General features: G+C 36.5%; 1 protein-coding gene across 1 annotated transcript; it reads right to left on the bottom strand.

Annotated features, from left to right (window-relative positions):
• Nucleotides 1-9433: 9433 nt before the first annotated feature.
• On the bottom strand, nucleotides 9434-16094 carry LOC149000737 (TMV resistance protein N-like). The gene is made up of 6 exons (XM_089139206.1): nucleotides 15177-16094; nucleotides 13645-14767; nucleotides 13095-13385; nucleotides 12190-13011; nucleotides 11457-12023; nucleotides 9434-9517 (listed from the first exon to the last, which is right to left on the bottom strand). The coding sequence occupies exons 1-6, from the start codon at nucleotides 15686-15688 to the stop codon at nucleotides 9434-9436; spliced, it is 3399 nt and encodes a 1132-aa protein (XP_088995332.1). The 5' UTR covers nucleotides 15689-16094.
• Between the last annotated feature and the right edge of the window lie 71 nt (nucleotides 16095-16165).

The following is a 16165-nucleotide window of genomic DNA, read 5'->3' as shown; positions in this document are numbered from 1 at the left end:
TATGTCAAACGGAAGGATGATGCTTTTACTGTGATAGTTCCCCAACAATAAAAAATTTGACTAAGTAAACAGGTTGATATCAAAGTGCCGGGATCATGCTTTTACCGTGATAGTTCCCCTACAATAGACAATTTGACTAAGTAAACAAGTTGATATCAAAGTGCCGGACTGGCGGATTCTTTGGTCTTGTTTGGATCCTGGGTATTTAGATTTATGTAATTTTGATGCCTTACGTGATTAGTGCGTTACAAGGAAAAAAAGAAAAAAACTAGTTGATATCAGCAACTAAACAATCAATTATATAAATAATGCACAGTTGATTGCAATAATGCATAAGGACCAAGTCTTAGAAAATGATAATTTCCCACAATAATAATAATAATAAGTAATCCAAAAAAATTGAAATCGGTGGATTTTAAACAAGAGAGTGTCATCCATGACATGAGCAAAAACAAAATAGCAAATGCTTCAATCTTACATACTTTATTTTTAATACTTGCATGATTTCATCACGAGACCAAAACTCAAAGGGTGACATTACAGTCTTTACATTGGCTTAACTTTTTTTTTTGTTTGGGGTGTACTGCGTATTTTCTTCAACATAAATTTGTTATCTCTCTAAGTTTTTTTGTAACCCAAGAAGCACTCCAGCTTGACCCTTGTGCTCTTCCGGACCAACTCTCTAGACCAACTCTCTCGGTAGGTTAGCTGAGAAGAGGAAGGGTAGCAGATTTTTCAGGTCCTAATTGTATTTTATTACTTGTACTATATTTTTATTTTTAATATAAACTATCCCTTTCTCTTAACAAATAAAAATAAAAGACATGGAAATAAGAAACTTGTGGAATTTCAGCTGTAGACCTGCTTAAAAATTGTATGATATGTGCATCAAATTCGTGAGCTTATCATATTCTTGTTACCAAAAGAAAAGAAGTAGTCATATTCTATTCCTGAATTTTGAATCTTGCAGACCTAAGGTCGTTGGCACATTATTGATATATTAAGCTACAAATCCAATAAAATCATTCACATGAAAGATAACCCTTTCAACCCAAAAGAACAAAAACAAAGAAAAGAAAACATAACATGACCAATCCCATCCAACCCAACCCAATAATTGCAGTGGTTTAGGGAACTAGTGTTTTATAATCTGGATTTATAATGTTTACAAAGAGTTTGATCTTATATCGAACTTTATCCTTGTAACAGCTAGTGAATAGAGTTTGAATTAATTGGGATTGTAATTACGGCCCAGTACAGTTCATGACAAGCGGTGCTAAAGCATGGAGAGGTAATCTTTTGAACACAAAGATCACTACAAAAAAAAAAATCACTTTTAGCGGGAGTTTTTCCACCACTAAAAATGCCCAAAATCGCCACCATTGGTTTGGTGGCAGTTTTTTAAACCGCCACAAATCCGCCACAAAATATGGTTTTTGGGGAGGAAAAGAGAAAAAAAAAAAATATTTTTTAAAACCCAAAAAAGGGAAAGAAAAACCCACGGTAATACCGCCATTAATCGGGTGTACAATGGTGTGGGTTGTATTTAGTGATGGTAAACAAGAAACCGAAACTAATTTAGTCCGGGCCCACTAATTGTGTGGTGTTTAGTGGCAGTGTTATATTTAGTGACGGTAACTATAAAGCCACCACCAATTAGGTTAATTCTTTTTTTAAAAAAAATTCCCTGTATTTGTTATTATTACATTTATTCCTGAAAGACGGTACAAATACATGAATACAAAGAATATTCAATAAAGTTAAAAGTATTCAAAGAACAAAATTTAAGAAAAAAATACCAAATACATATTAATCAAGTCAACTTGTGTATAAATATACAAAGCTACATGTAGCACTCAAGTTGATGTTACATTGTTAATCTAAACACCAATAAGAAAATAAAAAAATAAAAAAAGGACACAAATTTGAAATGTTACAATGTTTAGTTATATTATCATAAAAACTATTATATACTTCCAATAAATTTTATTTTCATTTACCAAAATATATATATATATATATCTTCGGCCTACACGAAGTTTATTTGATGAATACATTGTTTTTGGATTTTTTTTATCTCCTCAGATTTTGGTAAGGGCATTTTTAGAATTAAAAAAAATAAACAGTGGGTTAACTCTTTCACTAAGAATGGACTAATGTGTTTATTAATGAATTAAAAGGTCTGTATGTTTTAAACATAATGTGGAATGTTAATACTTTAAAGCTTTCATTTTGGAGGAGTCAGAGTGCAATTTGCTCTAATAACAATCATCATGCTCTCCAGTTACATAAAATCTTGATGATTTGGACGTTGTTGCTCTCTAAATTGGAGAAACCCTGAAGGTTTTGAAATACCGAAAGAATTTCTCAGCATAGTCCCACTGGTTGGACCTGACGAAAGCATTAAGAAGGAAATTGTAAGATCAAATCCCTGGTTGACACACCTGGAAGATCTTGTCCACCCAGTGGAAGACTTGCTAAAGCTTTATCCGGCATCGAGTTGTCCGAGTAAACCTTGATGACTGACAAGGCAACATCTTCTGAGCAGTTGCATTGTTGTGCTTGGATGAGGTCGATAAGCCTAGTGCTGAACCATTCCTTCCGATCATGCTACAAGAAATCCGAGCAGCACAACTTCAAAAACTGCCGAGGAAGACAAGGATATTAATTCCACATGGAAGATCATTGGATAGGATGTCTGGATGAAACTGGAACCTTGGAATATGGACAAGTATTTGTCCAAGCTTCTCGAATTGGGAATAAGCAGTTTTAGACAATTCCTTTCATAAGTTTGGCAGAAATGAATCAGAAAGACCCAATTCATGGTTCTGTTAGGCCTCGTCTTCTCTACTTTGGCTCTCTGCTTGGTCTCCACTGTTTGCAAAGCTTCCGAAAATCCATAAATCTGCCAATGCAGATGGGTCTCTCAGCTTCTTGGTTGTTGGTGATTGGGGTAGACAAGGAGATTATAACCAATGTGAAGTCACTCTTCAGGTGCGTTCTCGATCTCTGTGTGATTGATCTCTATTTTGTTTCAGTGTTTTAACTGTTAACATTGTTTGTTGGTGCAGACGAGAAGGATTGGAGAGAAGCTTGATGTTAAACTCTCTAGTTTCTACCGGTGACAATTTCTATGACAAATTGACTGACCGCCGTCGACGATGTAGCATTTGAGGAGTCATCCACCAAAATCTACATCGCTAGAAGTTGCAAAGCCATGGTACAAAATGAAGCGCTTTGGTCAGTTTTGGGTTGGAGTTATACATAGGGGTGCAAGTTTGGCCCTGACGGCTCTGACCTGCCCAGCTGAGCTCGAATAGGGCTTGGCTAAAGATTTTGGCCCTAAGGGCTAAAATATTATGCCTCTGAACTAAGGCCAATATATTTTCTTTATTTTATAATACGTTATCAGCACAATTCCACTCAGCACAATTCCACTCAAAGTATTACAAGTTATGCACTCTTAAACTTTTATCGAAGAATTTGTTAAGTCACATGACAAATAACTATATTGCCGTAACTTGGATAAATGATATAACTACCCTCAATATCCCTCATTTTAAATTTACAAGTTAAATTATTAAAATGCCCTTTGAAGGGTAAATTACGTAACTATATTTATGGTTATTCACTTATCTCTACCACCATCTCCTCCACCTTTGGCATCCCAACCTCTTCGAGTCATGATCGTCTCCTCCAATGAGGAGTACTCTGTACTTCCTAATGGCGGTTGACCATGAATTACAGGAAGGCCCATAGGTGGGCGCAATGGGATTTATTTTTTAAAATATTTTATTATTTTTTATTATTTTTATTTGTCTGTCCCACATACTTTGTGGTTGTAAGGCTATCGGGCATCAGGGAAGATGACCCACACTACACCTCCTCCTCCTTAGGATTTTTATCAGCTCCCGTTTTGACATGGTGTAGCTGTTTCCTCCTGTGGATCGTTGGATTGTCGACACATGTAATATCCTAATCCTAAGATTGTAATCCAACAAAAAGAAACCCACTTTAACCACGGTTATCTATAAATAAATATATGAAATATCAGATTTACCGTTTATTGTACTAATGTTTTTTACAATACTATTTTTATCCCATCCCTCTATGCTACTCTCCCTCTCTCTCTCGCATCTTAACGTCCCCTTCCTCGACTGCAACAACTCCGGCAAGTGCGGATCAGCCCGAAAGAGTTTCTTCTCTAAAGATTCCACATTTACTCTTTTTCTTCCCTAAACCCACTTGCTTGGAGAGTTAGCCGCTCTGAATGTAATAAGAAATGCCCCCCTTCTTGGAAGCAGCGAGCACTTTCAAGAGCCGGTTTAGGTTTCAATAACATCGTTCTTCTTGCTACAGTCTTCAGCAAGCCGAAGCATTTATTGAAGGAATGACCATAGAGTTTGAGCTTCGAGATTCAGGAAGAACAACAGCAAGGCCTTTGCTTTAGAGAACTCACAATTGACAAACTAGCTCTTGGCTTCTACCAAATTATTCTTTAAATTGTTTTTTCTATTGAGCTCCTGAGAGTGCAATAGACGTAGTTCAAAAGAACCTGGTCAAACCAAATTCAATTATTTCATAAACAAATTCCTGTAGAGATTCAAACTGAGTTGGGACTTCTCTCACCAATATTGTGTGGTGCTTCTTTTACAGTACAGTGTTTGTATATGTATGGGTAAGGCTTAGTTAACTAATGTTAATATATATGACTGGTTTCATCCTAATCAAAAGCGACAACATCGTGGGTAGTCAAAATAAATCACCCATAAACCGAAACATTTTTGAATTTAACGAACGATTTGGGCTTACTTGTGTCTAATCGGAAACCGATTCAGTCTGAGTGAACCGGAGATGAACAACCCTCGTTAATGATGGGGTGCCGGTTGGGTTTGTGGGGAGGGCATGCAGCAGCTGCAGTAATATAGCGATGAAGTAGGTGGTCCAAGGAAGGAGATGGGGGGAGAGAGGGGAAGATTTAGACAGGAGAGGTGGACTGCTACTGCTACTGCTAGAGAGGAATGGTGGGGCCGGTGATGCCGTTGTTGAGGAAGGGAAGGTCAAAGATAGGAGAGAGAGATTAGAATAGAAGGATGGGGTAAAAATGGTATTGTAAAAAAAATTGTATGATAAAAGATAAATCTAGAATTTCACATATCATTTAATTTTAATACCTAAGAGTAAGAGTAAATAGGGTGGTGTACGTAATTTAATTTTTTTCAGAGATAATAGATGTAGTGGATTGCATATTTAGGGGTTTACATATAATTTGGTTTATTTCAAATTAAATATCTAAAGAATTCTCTTAAAAAGAATATGATGCATGACAATGGAGAGATAATTTAACACAGATAATTGAGAATTTAGGCAAAGGGAGTATTTTTTTTAAGAAATTAATAAAAGCTCCATTGTTTAACTCTGAAGGGAAGAAAAAATCTCTCAAAACCTCCACGGTTTAACTCTTTACGAAGAAATTCTCTTAAACCTTTACCGTTGAACTCTTAACAAGTGAAACAGGTCTCTCAAAACTCCACTTTTTAATTTAACAAATCTGATGGTTAATATTCAAAGCGGTTCATCTAACCTATTCTTTAAAAAGTATTGATCCTTACCAAGTAGGCAACCCTTCAATGATAAAACCAAAAATTTACTTGTAAGTGTAAATCCATAGTGATTTATATTGGCCTATTTAGAAGGGACAAGATAAAAGATCATGTTATGCATTATCTCATGAGGAAGTGATCTTAATTTTTTGATTAATAGTGTTTTTAACCAACACGTCTTATTGAAATGGTTGACTTTATTTGATCATGGGGAACATTTTGATTTTGGTTTGACGTAGAGGGGGTGGTGACCCTATTTGATTGTCTTAATTAGGAAATTAAATTTGAGAATTCTTGATTTCTTGTGTGGGGTTGTGTCCTTAATCGATTGGTCCTATCAAATTCAGCTCATTAAATACTTACCTGCATTTGGTATTCATATCATTGATCTAGATTCTCAATCTCAATCAAACTCAAAAATGAGGCTATTGTTCAAATTGATATGATTAATCTAACTGACTCCTAACCATGCTTTATTTATTTATTTATTTTTTTGTAACTACTTGTACCGTTTCATTGATGAAAATTTCCTTATAGGATTTTTTGGTAAGAATTCAAGCACATGATTTAATCTTCTAAAATTGTAAGTTCAAATGGGTTAGTTGGCATTTACGCCCTTTCTTAATTCTTTCTCTATCACATTTCCGTTTCTGTCAATAATGTTTCTTTCGTCCTCAATTTCCATTAGTGGTATTGCGCATAATTTAGAGAGAGAAATTAGAATATTTTTTCGATTCGGTTAACGTGGGAGGGATTGCTGTGTACGAAAGAGATTGTGTTTTTCTTTTTAACCTCTGTTCAAACCTCCTCTTTGTATCTGCACTTCCATTTTTAGCTTAAATCTTTTCACGACAGGAGGGAGACACAGAGACTAACCAGGAAAGTCTGAAAGAGAAGGCGAGAGTAATAAGTAAAGCAAAAAAGTTAATGGGGAGAGGAGAGAGAGGGTGAGAGAGGGAGTGTGTTCGTGTATCTGAATATGATTGATTGAGTGAGAGAAGAGCTAAGAGACCTTAAGGCCAGTGCTTTTTGCTAAGCTTTCTCAAGTCTTGCCTCGTCTATGCTGTATTGGGCACTTGGGTTTGGGGGATTTAAGTTTTGGGTTCATCTATTCAGCACCCTCTTTGCCTTTTGACAACCAGAGCTCTTTTGTGGTTTTTCTGGGCAAGAACCCAAATTCTGGTTTCAAAGGGGAGAGATGAGCAGTGAAGCTAGACTGTTATTTGTAGATATAAGGAAAGATTGGGCAAGTTCCGACCACCAGCGAAGGAGAGGAAAGAGTTGAAGGCCAATAAAGAAAATGGGCCTTTTTAAGAACCCAAATTCTGGTTTCCCCTTTTCGCAGCCAATGAAAAAGGGTCGCCCGGGGCACAGGCCTCGAAGCTCCCAGTATCGTGGTGTCACTTTTTACAGGAGAACTGCCCGTTGGAAGTCTAACATACGGTTCTACTTCTTTCTCCGTTTCTCTGCCTTCAACCAAAATTATTCATTTGTTTCTTATTTAGCTCCTTTTCTTCTTGAATTGCAGGGACTGTGGAAAAAAGGTTTGTCTGGGTATGTGGGTAATAGAATCACCATTTTGAAAATTTTGTTTCTTAATTATTCTCTTATTTTTTCAGTTACTGATATTGATATGGTGTTGGGTTTGGGTGTCTTGTATTCTGTGGGTCCATGTAATTATGGTTTTGGGTGTATTTGTAATTGAAACAGGGTTTAGGTCAATTACTAGCACTGAGGTAAAGTTGTAATTACATTGAGATTAGGGTTTAGGTTTCCCTATAAATAGTCTCTGTAGGATAACCTATAGGCATCAATCTCTGTAGGAGATTAGGGAATCAATCCTGAGGATAGGGATTGGGCACAGAAGCAAAGGGAAATACTTTGTGGGTATGAGAGTGATGTGAGGTTTCCTAGAAATAGTGAAACTCCTTTTCTCTCTGGTGGACGTAGGCAAGGTTTTGCCGAACCACGTTAAATTCCCCTTGTGTGCTTTGCTTGTGTTATTCTCTGTTCGTGGTTGTGCATCCATTATCCCTAACATATGGGACATGTTCTATGGTTCTTACAGGTGGATTTGACACTGCTCATGCAGCTGCTTGGTAAACTCTGCTACTTTCTCTGTGTCTACGGATTTGGGTTTTCTTGCTCTCCTTCTAAAGATTAGTTCAAAATTCTTTTTACAGTGCCTATGACAGAGCAGCGATCAAATTTCATGGAGTTGAAGCAGATATAAGTTTCAGTATTGAATATTATGAAGAAGATATGAAACAGATATGTATTTTTATCGGAATGGGGAGAGAATGGGAAACATACACGCTTATCGGCGCGGATTCTTATTTGCAGCTGCCGCTGCCAATGGTGAGGTTCGTGAGGATTAAGCCATGTCATCATATGTGAATCAAACGGTTGTAAACTAAAGGACGGGGTATGTATGTAAATACTAAATTTTACTTTTACATTTGAAGGTTTGAAAATTCTGGAATTTACAAAATTACATCCCTAGCTTTACCGATGAATCCCAAACTCTTCCTTCGAATTCTCGAGTGTCTGAACTCTAGGGTTCTTTCTTCTCAAAATCAAAGTTAAGAAGCTTCTTCTTCAGTACTGTGGTGGAGGGCAGCGGTGGTTCTTGTTTGTGCCGTTGCTTCGCGAAGCCTTAAATTCCAAAGGGTGATGTTAGGTTTATGTAATGGTGTGGAATTCCAAGAGGGTGATGTTAGGTTTACGAATGTTGCGATCGTCTCTTTGTTTGGAATGTTGTGGATCTGTAATGTAATTACCTTTCCCTCTTTTGTATGTTTAATAATTAGACGTTACTCTAACCTCCAACTTGCGAATCGAACATTGTTTTCTTCTTTTCTTTTTGAAAATTTAACGGGTGATCAAAGGTTAACTTAACTAACTCATAAATAATAAGAGGAAAAACAAAAAAAAATTATTGGACGATTCATATTTAGTTAATAGATCTGACGGTAATATCAAACATCATTGTGTGAGTGGCTTTACACATATATTGAGTCAAACTCATGACCTCATACTTCGCTAGACAACCATCTCGACAAACTCAGTAGAATTAATAGGGAATGAAAAAATGTAATATTGTGAAAAACTAAGGTGGTATTAACAAATTTTTTTTTCTTCTTTTTTTTCTTTCAATTTATAAAGATGGGTTTGAAACCTTTGGCCCAAGTATCCCATGGGACCCCATAACCGCATGAACCAAGTCCTCCTAAGTTGAATGAAACTATTTAACTTTTATCAAAAACAATGAACACTAAACACCGTGGTATGTGTGGTTCTATAGATATAAAGAGTCAAACTCATAACCTTATACTTTATTAGACGATCATCTTGACAAAGTCAACTGCCCCTTTGGAGTTAAGGTAGTATTCATGATAAATCAATTGCAGCATTAAAAGTAATTCACTCATAATTAATTCTATAAAATCTATAATAATTGTCATCATGCTCTCCCCCGTAGTATATAATAATCTTCATAAGCGGCGCCAGTTCTAATTAAGGCATGTGGAGAGGTGATATTAGAGGATTGAACAGAGACAGAGTGAAGTGAAATTCTTCTATGATGTACTAATAGGTGTTCATGTCTGTGGGGTTTACTCAAAGCAATGCTAATTTTGTATTCTATGATTGTTTCCAGAAAGATTTTGCAAAGATTAAATCTGTCAAAGCCACTTTGTGTTGATGCGTAGAGAAAAAATTATCCAAATTGGACACTCTGGCAAACAAGTTCTTTTATGTTCTACCCTGTTTGGGTCCCTATACAGATTTATGTTGAATGATAGGATGAAAGTCAACATATGAAATTGGAATTAAGGAAGTTTGCTTGTAAAGATGGTCCTAATCAACATTGTTACACAAGCTTCAAAGAGACCTGAAACGTTGAAACGTTGCTTCTGCAATAAGAGAAGAATCAAATTTAACCCCACAAGAAAATTTCAAAAGAGGAAGGCCCTGTAAATCCTAACTTAAACTTCCAACCCCCCCCCTCTTTTTTTAACGAAAACCAATGAGTTTGAATTTCAAAGGAATAGTAAAAAATTTTAAGTACATCAAAACGAATAGAGCATATTGAGAGTTGACCCATTCAATGGTTATAGAATTGCTCTCCCACCCCAAACACAATGGCCTTTAAACACTAACACCCCACAATATAATGGTCTTTCCGGTTGTACCATTAACTATTCTAACCGAATTGAAGCCATATGATTTTCAAAGATAAAATAGGGTGCCATTCTTTAAAGGCCTCTATTTTTTTGAGTGTCTCAGATGTTAGATCCTTTAGTATTTGGGGGTGGGGGCAGCGTATGCACAACCCATCCCTACCAAGTGCTAATTTGGATTCATGAATTTGATTAGGGCCCAAAACTTTTGGTGGGCCAGGTCCACCTTTCTTAAACTAATTATTAATGAATAGAATTCTACCCACATGGAACCAGCTTGAATATATGTGTTAAACTAATCAAATTCAAACTATAGATTCAGTTACTGTAGAGTCTATGTGCAACAGATTCCCTAACATAGAAAAAGAAAAAAAAAAGTAATTGAAAAATGATGTAAATAGAAAACAAAATAATTCTAAGAAAGTAGATAAAAAATTGAATGATATGTGCATCAAATCCGTGAGCTTATCATTTTCTTCTTGTTACCAAAAGAAGAGAACTAGTCATATTCTATTCTTGAATCTTGTAGAGCTAAGGTCGTCGGTAGATTATTGATATATTAAGCTACAAATGTAATAAAATCATTCACATGAAAGATAACAGTACTTTAATGTAGAATTGAGGAAAAGCAATGCTTGCTTTTTATATTTTCATTTTTTCACGTCCTACGATTTCATTTAATTCCCCCCCCCCCCCCTCCCCACTGTCTCTCTCAATAGCAAAATTAGAAGTCATAAAAAAGCTAATGCAAGAGCAGTAGCTTCAAGAGCCATGGATTTTCGCTACATCAAAAGGGCCAATTAAGGACAAGAAGTCAGCTACGTCAATAGCATCCCTTCAAATAAACACAACTGAAAGAACAAATAATGAAAGAGTTACCGTCGTAGAACTGCTAAGAAAAAACCTGAACACTATTAAGCTGTAAAGATCGATATAGCAAAAAACAGGGCATGAGATGAGAGCATCATGAAAATCCTGTAGAAGCAGCAAGCAGGGGCAAATACTTCCGCTCAAATGCGTGATCTGGATTTGCTTCTGCACCTGTCAAAACCAAGGGTCTGCAAGACTAGACTGAGAAAGAAAATCGATTCAATGAAAAGCAAATTCCAATTACCAAACATTCAACCAAGTTATATGCAAACCATAGCTGGAGAAGAAATGGGTGACAATGCTGAAGTAAGAAGAAACTAAAAAAGAAAACCAGCTGGGAATTACAGGGGAGGGAAAGTGAAGGTAAAAAGAATTTAACCGTACGAAGTATCAACACTTAAGAATTAGTCTGAACAATGAAATATTTACATAACAGAGAAAAGCAAAAGACATTGAAAGATGTGACTGAAGATGAAACAAAGTTTTTTTCAATTTCAAACAAGATCCTAAAGATTGGGGGGGGGGTGGATTTTTGAAGCATGACAACACATCACCTAGATCCTTGACCCCACCTAGGAATGCAAGGTGAACAAAGAAATGTAAATGGAAAACAAAATAATTCTAAGAAAGTGGTTGACTTATGATGCTGTCCAGGTCCTGAGTCCGCTGTTGTATCATTAGGCACTTCTTCTGCTTCTTCTTCTTCATCTTCATCATTATCATCATCTTCTTCTTCTAAGAAAGTGGTTGAATTATAATGCTGTCTAGGTGGTCCGGAGTCCATTGTTGTATCATTCTGCACTTCTTCTTCTTCCTCTGAGTCCATTGTTGTATCATTCCACAGCCACGATGGCACTCCTTCTTCTGCTGCTGCTGTTGGTCTATCATACCAAGTGAAGAAATCTGCAACAATTAGGGGACTCCACCATTCATCGATAGGCTTTTGAAGGTCATGAACTTCCCTACCCCGTAATAACTTCCAGAATTTCACCCAGCCACCGTAACAGGAATTACCTACCCCACAAGGTAATGCATACCAACTATTCATTTTTTGAATCACAACGGAATCTTTTTCTTGTAAAGGAATTCCAAACCAGTCAAAGCCTTTGAAATGGTGAATGCAAATCACATCCCGTTGATTAGTATACTCAACGTCCTCAAATCTCACATCATGCGTACACTTGGTTGCTTTATCTTTCCGGCGGACCGTAGCCTCAATGCGTAACTTGATGGGTACTAGCTGACCCTCTTTAAATAGCTTGTCAAAACCCTTGGATTTGAAAACAACGCACAAAATTAAACCTTTACTATCAGCACACCAGGGATAAGGAGTAGTATCCCCTGACATTTCAGGTAAAAGTAGAGTTCCCTACAATAAAAATACAAAGCAGAGAGGGGAAATTAGGAGAAACTATTAAAAGTAAATGACATAAAAATAGCAGCTGGTTTAGTTAGTTAACCCATTATTAATTGATCCGTACTTGAAGAAGACGATAAGACTGAAATAAATCAATAAGCACCTACTTACTACTTACCTGCCCGTGTGTATTCCTCTTTCTATCTGTCAGGTTAGGACAGTAAACGACAAAAACATTTTCTAAAGATTCTGCACCCTCAAGGCCTTGAATCTCCTTCAGCTTTTTACAACTTGAAATTTGTAACTTCTTCAAATGACTCAGCCTTGAGATGTCCAAAGTTCGTACCAATGAATTGCAAATCCCCAACTTAAGCTCAACCAGACTTGAGGAAACTTCTGGGAGCTCTTCCAACAGCTCGCAATATAAAAACTTTAATGTCCTCAACTTGTTAAAGTGGGACAGATCTATCGGGAAAGATTTCAGATTCCAAGATATACTCAACTCCTCTAAGTTCGAGAGCATTGAAAAATCATCAGGCAATTTTGAAAGATTGGTTCTACTCATATCAAGGGTACGCAAATGCCACAATCTCCCCATTGAATTTTTTGGTACCTCCTCTAGTCCTTCGCAATTCACCATATCCAACTTCTCAAGATTCTCCGGTAGTCCAACACTGTGAGGAACTTCGTCAATTCCTACAACATCAGAAGACAAACTATCCAAATTGTTTGGAAGCACTTTTATTCCTGAGAATGACAAGTTAAGCATGACAAGAGATTTCAAATTACAAATGGAATTAGGCAACTCCATGATTCGCAAACAAAAACTTATATCAAGAGTTTGGAGCCGACTCAACTGCCCAATGGATTCATCCAAACTTTCCAATTTCGTGCACCATGAGAGATCCAATTGCTCTAAATAAGGAAACCATGAAAAGTTTGGGGACTCGGATAGATTTTTAGAACCAGCAAGATTAAGAACCCTCAACTTCAAGAACCGCTGTCATACAAAAATAAAACATACACTTCATCAATAAAAAGTAATAATAAAAAAAAAAAAAAAAATTAAGTCCGATATTTTACCGTATTTTCATCTGGAGGACTAATATTCCAGGCTTGTTCAATTTCAGAACTGCATAGTTCGAGATGCAGATGCACTAGACCCTTGAGATAAAAATTTGTAGGTATAGATTTCCAATAACATTTCCACTGGAACCATTTTAGTGTTGAAGGAAGTCTAAAAAAGTTTTCTTTGACACTTGTTGAACAAATCTGAAGAAATTTCAAATTGGGCATCATATCAAAGTGTTGTTGATAGAAACAAGCATCTGATAAGTCATTACTAAGTACAATGCTTTTTGCCGTGATAGTTCCCTACAACAGAAAAATTGACCAAGTAAATAGAAAACGGTGGATATAAACAATTAAATAAATAATGGGCAGTTTATCACAAGAATGCATAAGGATCATGCCTTACAAATGTTGATTCTCTACAATAAAAAAAGTAACCAAGAAATAAAAAATCGGTGGAAACTAGTGGAGTGGGTCCAAATCAAAATCCAAGTGGATTTTAAAATATAGAGAGTTATCTAAGGCATGAATAAAAACAAAATAGCAAATGCTTCAATCTTACCTGCTTTCTTTCTAGTATTTGCAAGGTTTCATCATTAGACCATAACCTACTACGCTGACTTGGATCCATACGATTTTCTTCAAGGACAATTTCTCTTCCCATATCTCGTATTTGATCGTGCATTTTCAAGATCGAACCGTGCAAACCCCTCCTATTGTGTCCATCTTCAAATTTAATAAGGGATCTTTGAATTAACTTGGATATTGTAACACTTGGATGATAGCCACATTCTTCCCATATGGAAATCACATCTTCTTTTCTCTGTCCAATAAAAAAACATGCAGCATCAAGGAACACTTCTTTAAGATAAGGCCCTTCTAGCTTATCATAGCTTATCCTCAACCTTTTCTGAACTTTTTCAGGAGGGATTTCTTTCAAATACTTTATTGTACTTCTCCACTCTTCTATGCTTCTTTGTTTTGATAACAAAGACCCAACCACCTCTAGAGTTAGAGGTAATCCTCCTGAATAGTTTGCCACATCATTTGAAAGTTGCATGTAATCCTCTGGAGGTAGCTCACTTGAAAAGGCATGCAAACTAAAGAGTCGAAGAGATTGGCCATGATTTAACTCTTGAGGCTTGTATATTTTATCCTTAACAACTTTAGCATCACTCAAGATATCCTCATCTCTTGTTGTTATTACAACCCTGCTTCCTTCACCAAACCAATTGGTTCCCCCAGCCAAAGCATCGATTTGTTCCGCACTATCTACATCATCAAGAACTATAAGAACTTTTGCTTTACCAAGTCTTTCTTTTATCAATTGCTTTCCTTGGTCAATGTTTTTTTCTCTCAAGGTATCCTTAAGAAGTCGTTCTTGCAAAGACACCAGACCCATGCTTGACGTGGCTTGTTCTCTAACATCTGAAATAAAAATATGCTTGTTGAACTTTAATCTGATGGAGTTGTACACAGCTTTGGCAATAGTTGTCTTTCCAATACCGCCAATACCCCATATTCCCACAAATTGAACCTCAGGATGATCAAGATCTAATAAAGATAGTAGATCCTCTACAGGAGAATCTATTCCTGTAAGGTATTTAGATTCAGCCAATTTGGTGTTGCTACTCAATTCGCCTAGGATCCTTTGGACAACTGATTCGACTATCTCGGATTGAACCCTGCAAATTTCATATAATATAAAAAAAATAAAAATACTATAATAATAATTGAGACCAAATCAATTTATACTTTTTTGTGCAAAAGAAAATAAATTTTTTTATGGAATTGAAAGCAGTAACAAAGATTTAATATAATTAAATAACAACAATACGCATCCTTGCACATGTTAACATAAATTTCATGAGAGTGATAACACAGCACAACACCTCAGTAACTAGTTTATTTCTAGCATCGAGCGATTGCATCATAGGAAAAATAAAATAAAAAAACCCTATTACTCAACAGACCAATAAATTTGATTGGGATTGAAGCATTATATATTTATATAGGCGATCTGGCCTGGTGATGATTCAAAAATGGATTTAGTGAGATAAACATGTAATCTTGTGCAGAAGACTTAAGACTTACGTGGTATCATCAACGACTTCTCCTTTCAAATTTCCTACTTCTTTCAAAGCATCTCTCCAGCTATTTACGACGTGGGGCTCGAAGTTATTCTTATGTTCCTGAAATGCTTTTGCAAAACTTCCCTTTTTTTGATTCCGAACATCTGATGGGTCAACGAAGAAGAATATAGGCAAGACCAATTGTTGAGGACTAGGTCTCCAGCATTCAACGATCTGAACAAGCTCGTTCAAGCACCATTTGCTCTCCGCATAACCTTGAGAGATGATAGGGATCCAGATTTTGGACCCTTTGATTGCTGCATGTAGCGCTGTGCCAATGGATTCTCCCGTCCATAAATTTTTGCTATCGAGGAACACATTGATTCCTCTGTCCTTGAGAGCTTTGTGAAGAAAACCAGTGAATGTATTACGAGTATCTTCACCTCGGAAAATTGAGAAATACATCGTAAGAAGATTCAATTGTGGTAGAGAAGAAGAAGAAGAAGAAGAAGAAGAAGAAGAGGAAGAAGCCATGAAGTATCTCGTGGGTTTAGTTTTAGATCAGATCAGAGAAGATGTCAACAGGAAGGAACGAGCTCTAGCCACAGAGCAAGATTCAAGATTCAAAGATTCAAGAATGAACGAACTCACTCCCTATTCCCCAAAACACCTCTTGAATTGCATTACATACCCACCCAACTCTGAGAGTCTTTTTATCTATTGGCGGTGCGACGACCGGCAGGGACTGACTACCTGAGTCTTGGAATGCGAGTCGTCGTTTCGTTTCTCTGAAATTTCCGACTTTCGTTGCAAGTAGGGCCCACTCTTTTCTATAACAGGTCGACTAGTGACGAGTGAATAATCTCTAAGAGAAGACGTACACAAGTGGATTACAGCTGGTTAGTAATGAATGCTCTACTGAGCAAAAACAGTGTAAAAAAAACAAAAAAACAAAAAAAAATCAAGAGAGTTTGATGGATTTCATCAATCAATCTTGATGATTGTTGATGG

The sequence above is a fragment of the Hakea prostrata genome, chromosome 11, assembly GCF_041222555.1.
Source record: "Hakea prostrata isolate BN-2017 chromosome 11, UWA_Hpros_2, whole genome shotgun sequence".
Lineage (NCBI taxonomy): Eukaryota > Viridiplantae > Streptophyta > Magnoliopsida > Proteales > Proteaceae > Hakea > Hakea prostrata.
The sequence above is the reverse complement of the archived record's forward strand: the minus strand, read 5'-3'. Positions and strand labels throughout refer to the sequence as shown.

Coding starts and splice junctions, on each gene's coding strand:
- LOC149000737 (XM_089139206.1), bottom strand. CDS start 15,688: ATGGCTTCTTCCTCTTCTTCTTCTTCTTCTTCTTCTTCTTCTTCTCTA. Junction 14,768..15,176: donor GAAGTCGTTGATGATACCAC/GTAAGTCTTAAG, acceptor TGAAATTTGCAG/GGTTCAATCCGAGATAGTCG. Junction 13,012..13,094: donor GTCCTCCAGATGAAAATACG/GTAAAATATCGG, acceptor TTTGTATGACAG/CGGTTCTTGAAGTTGAGGGT.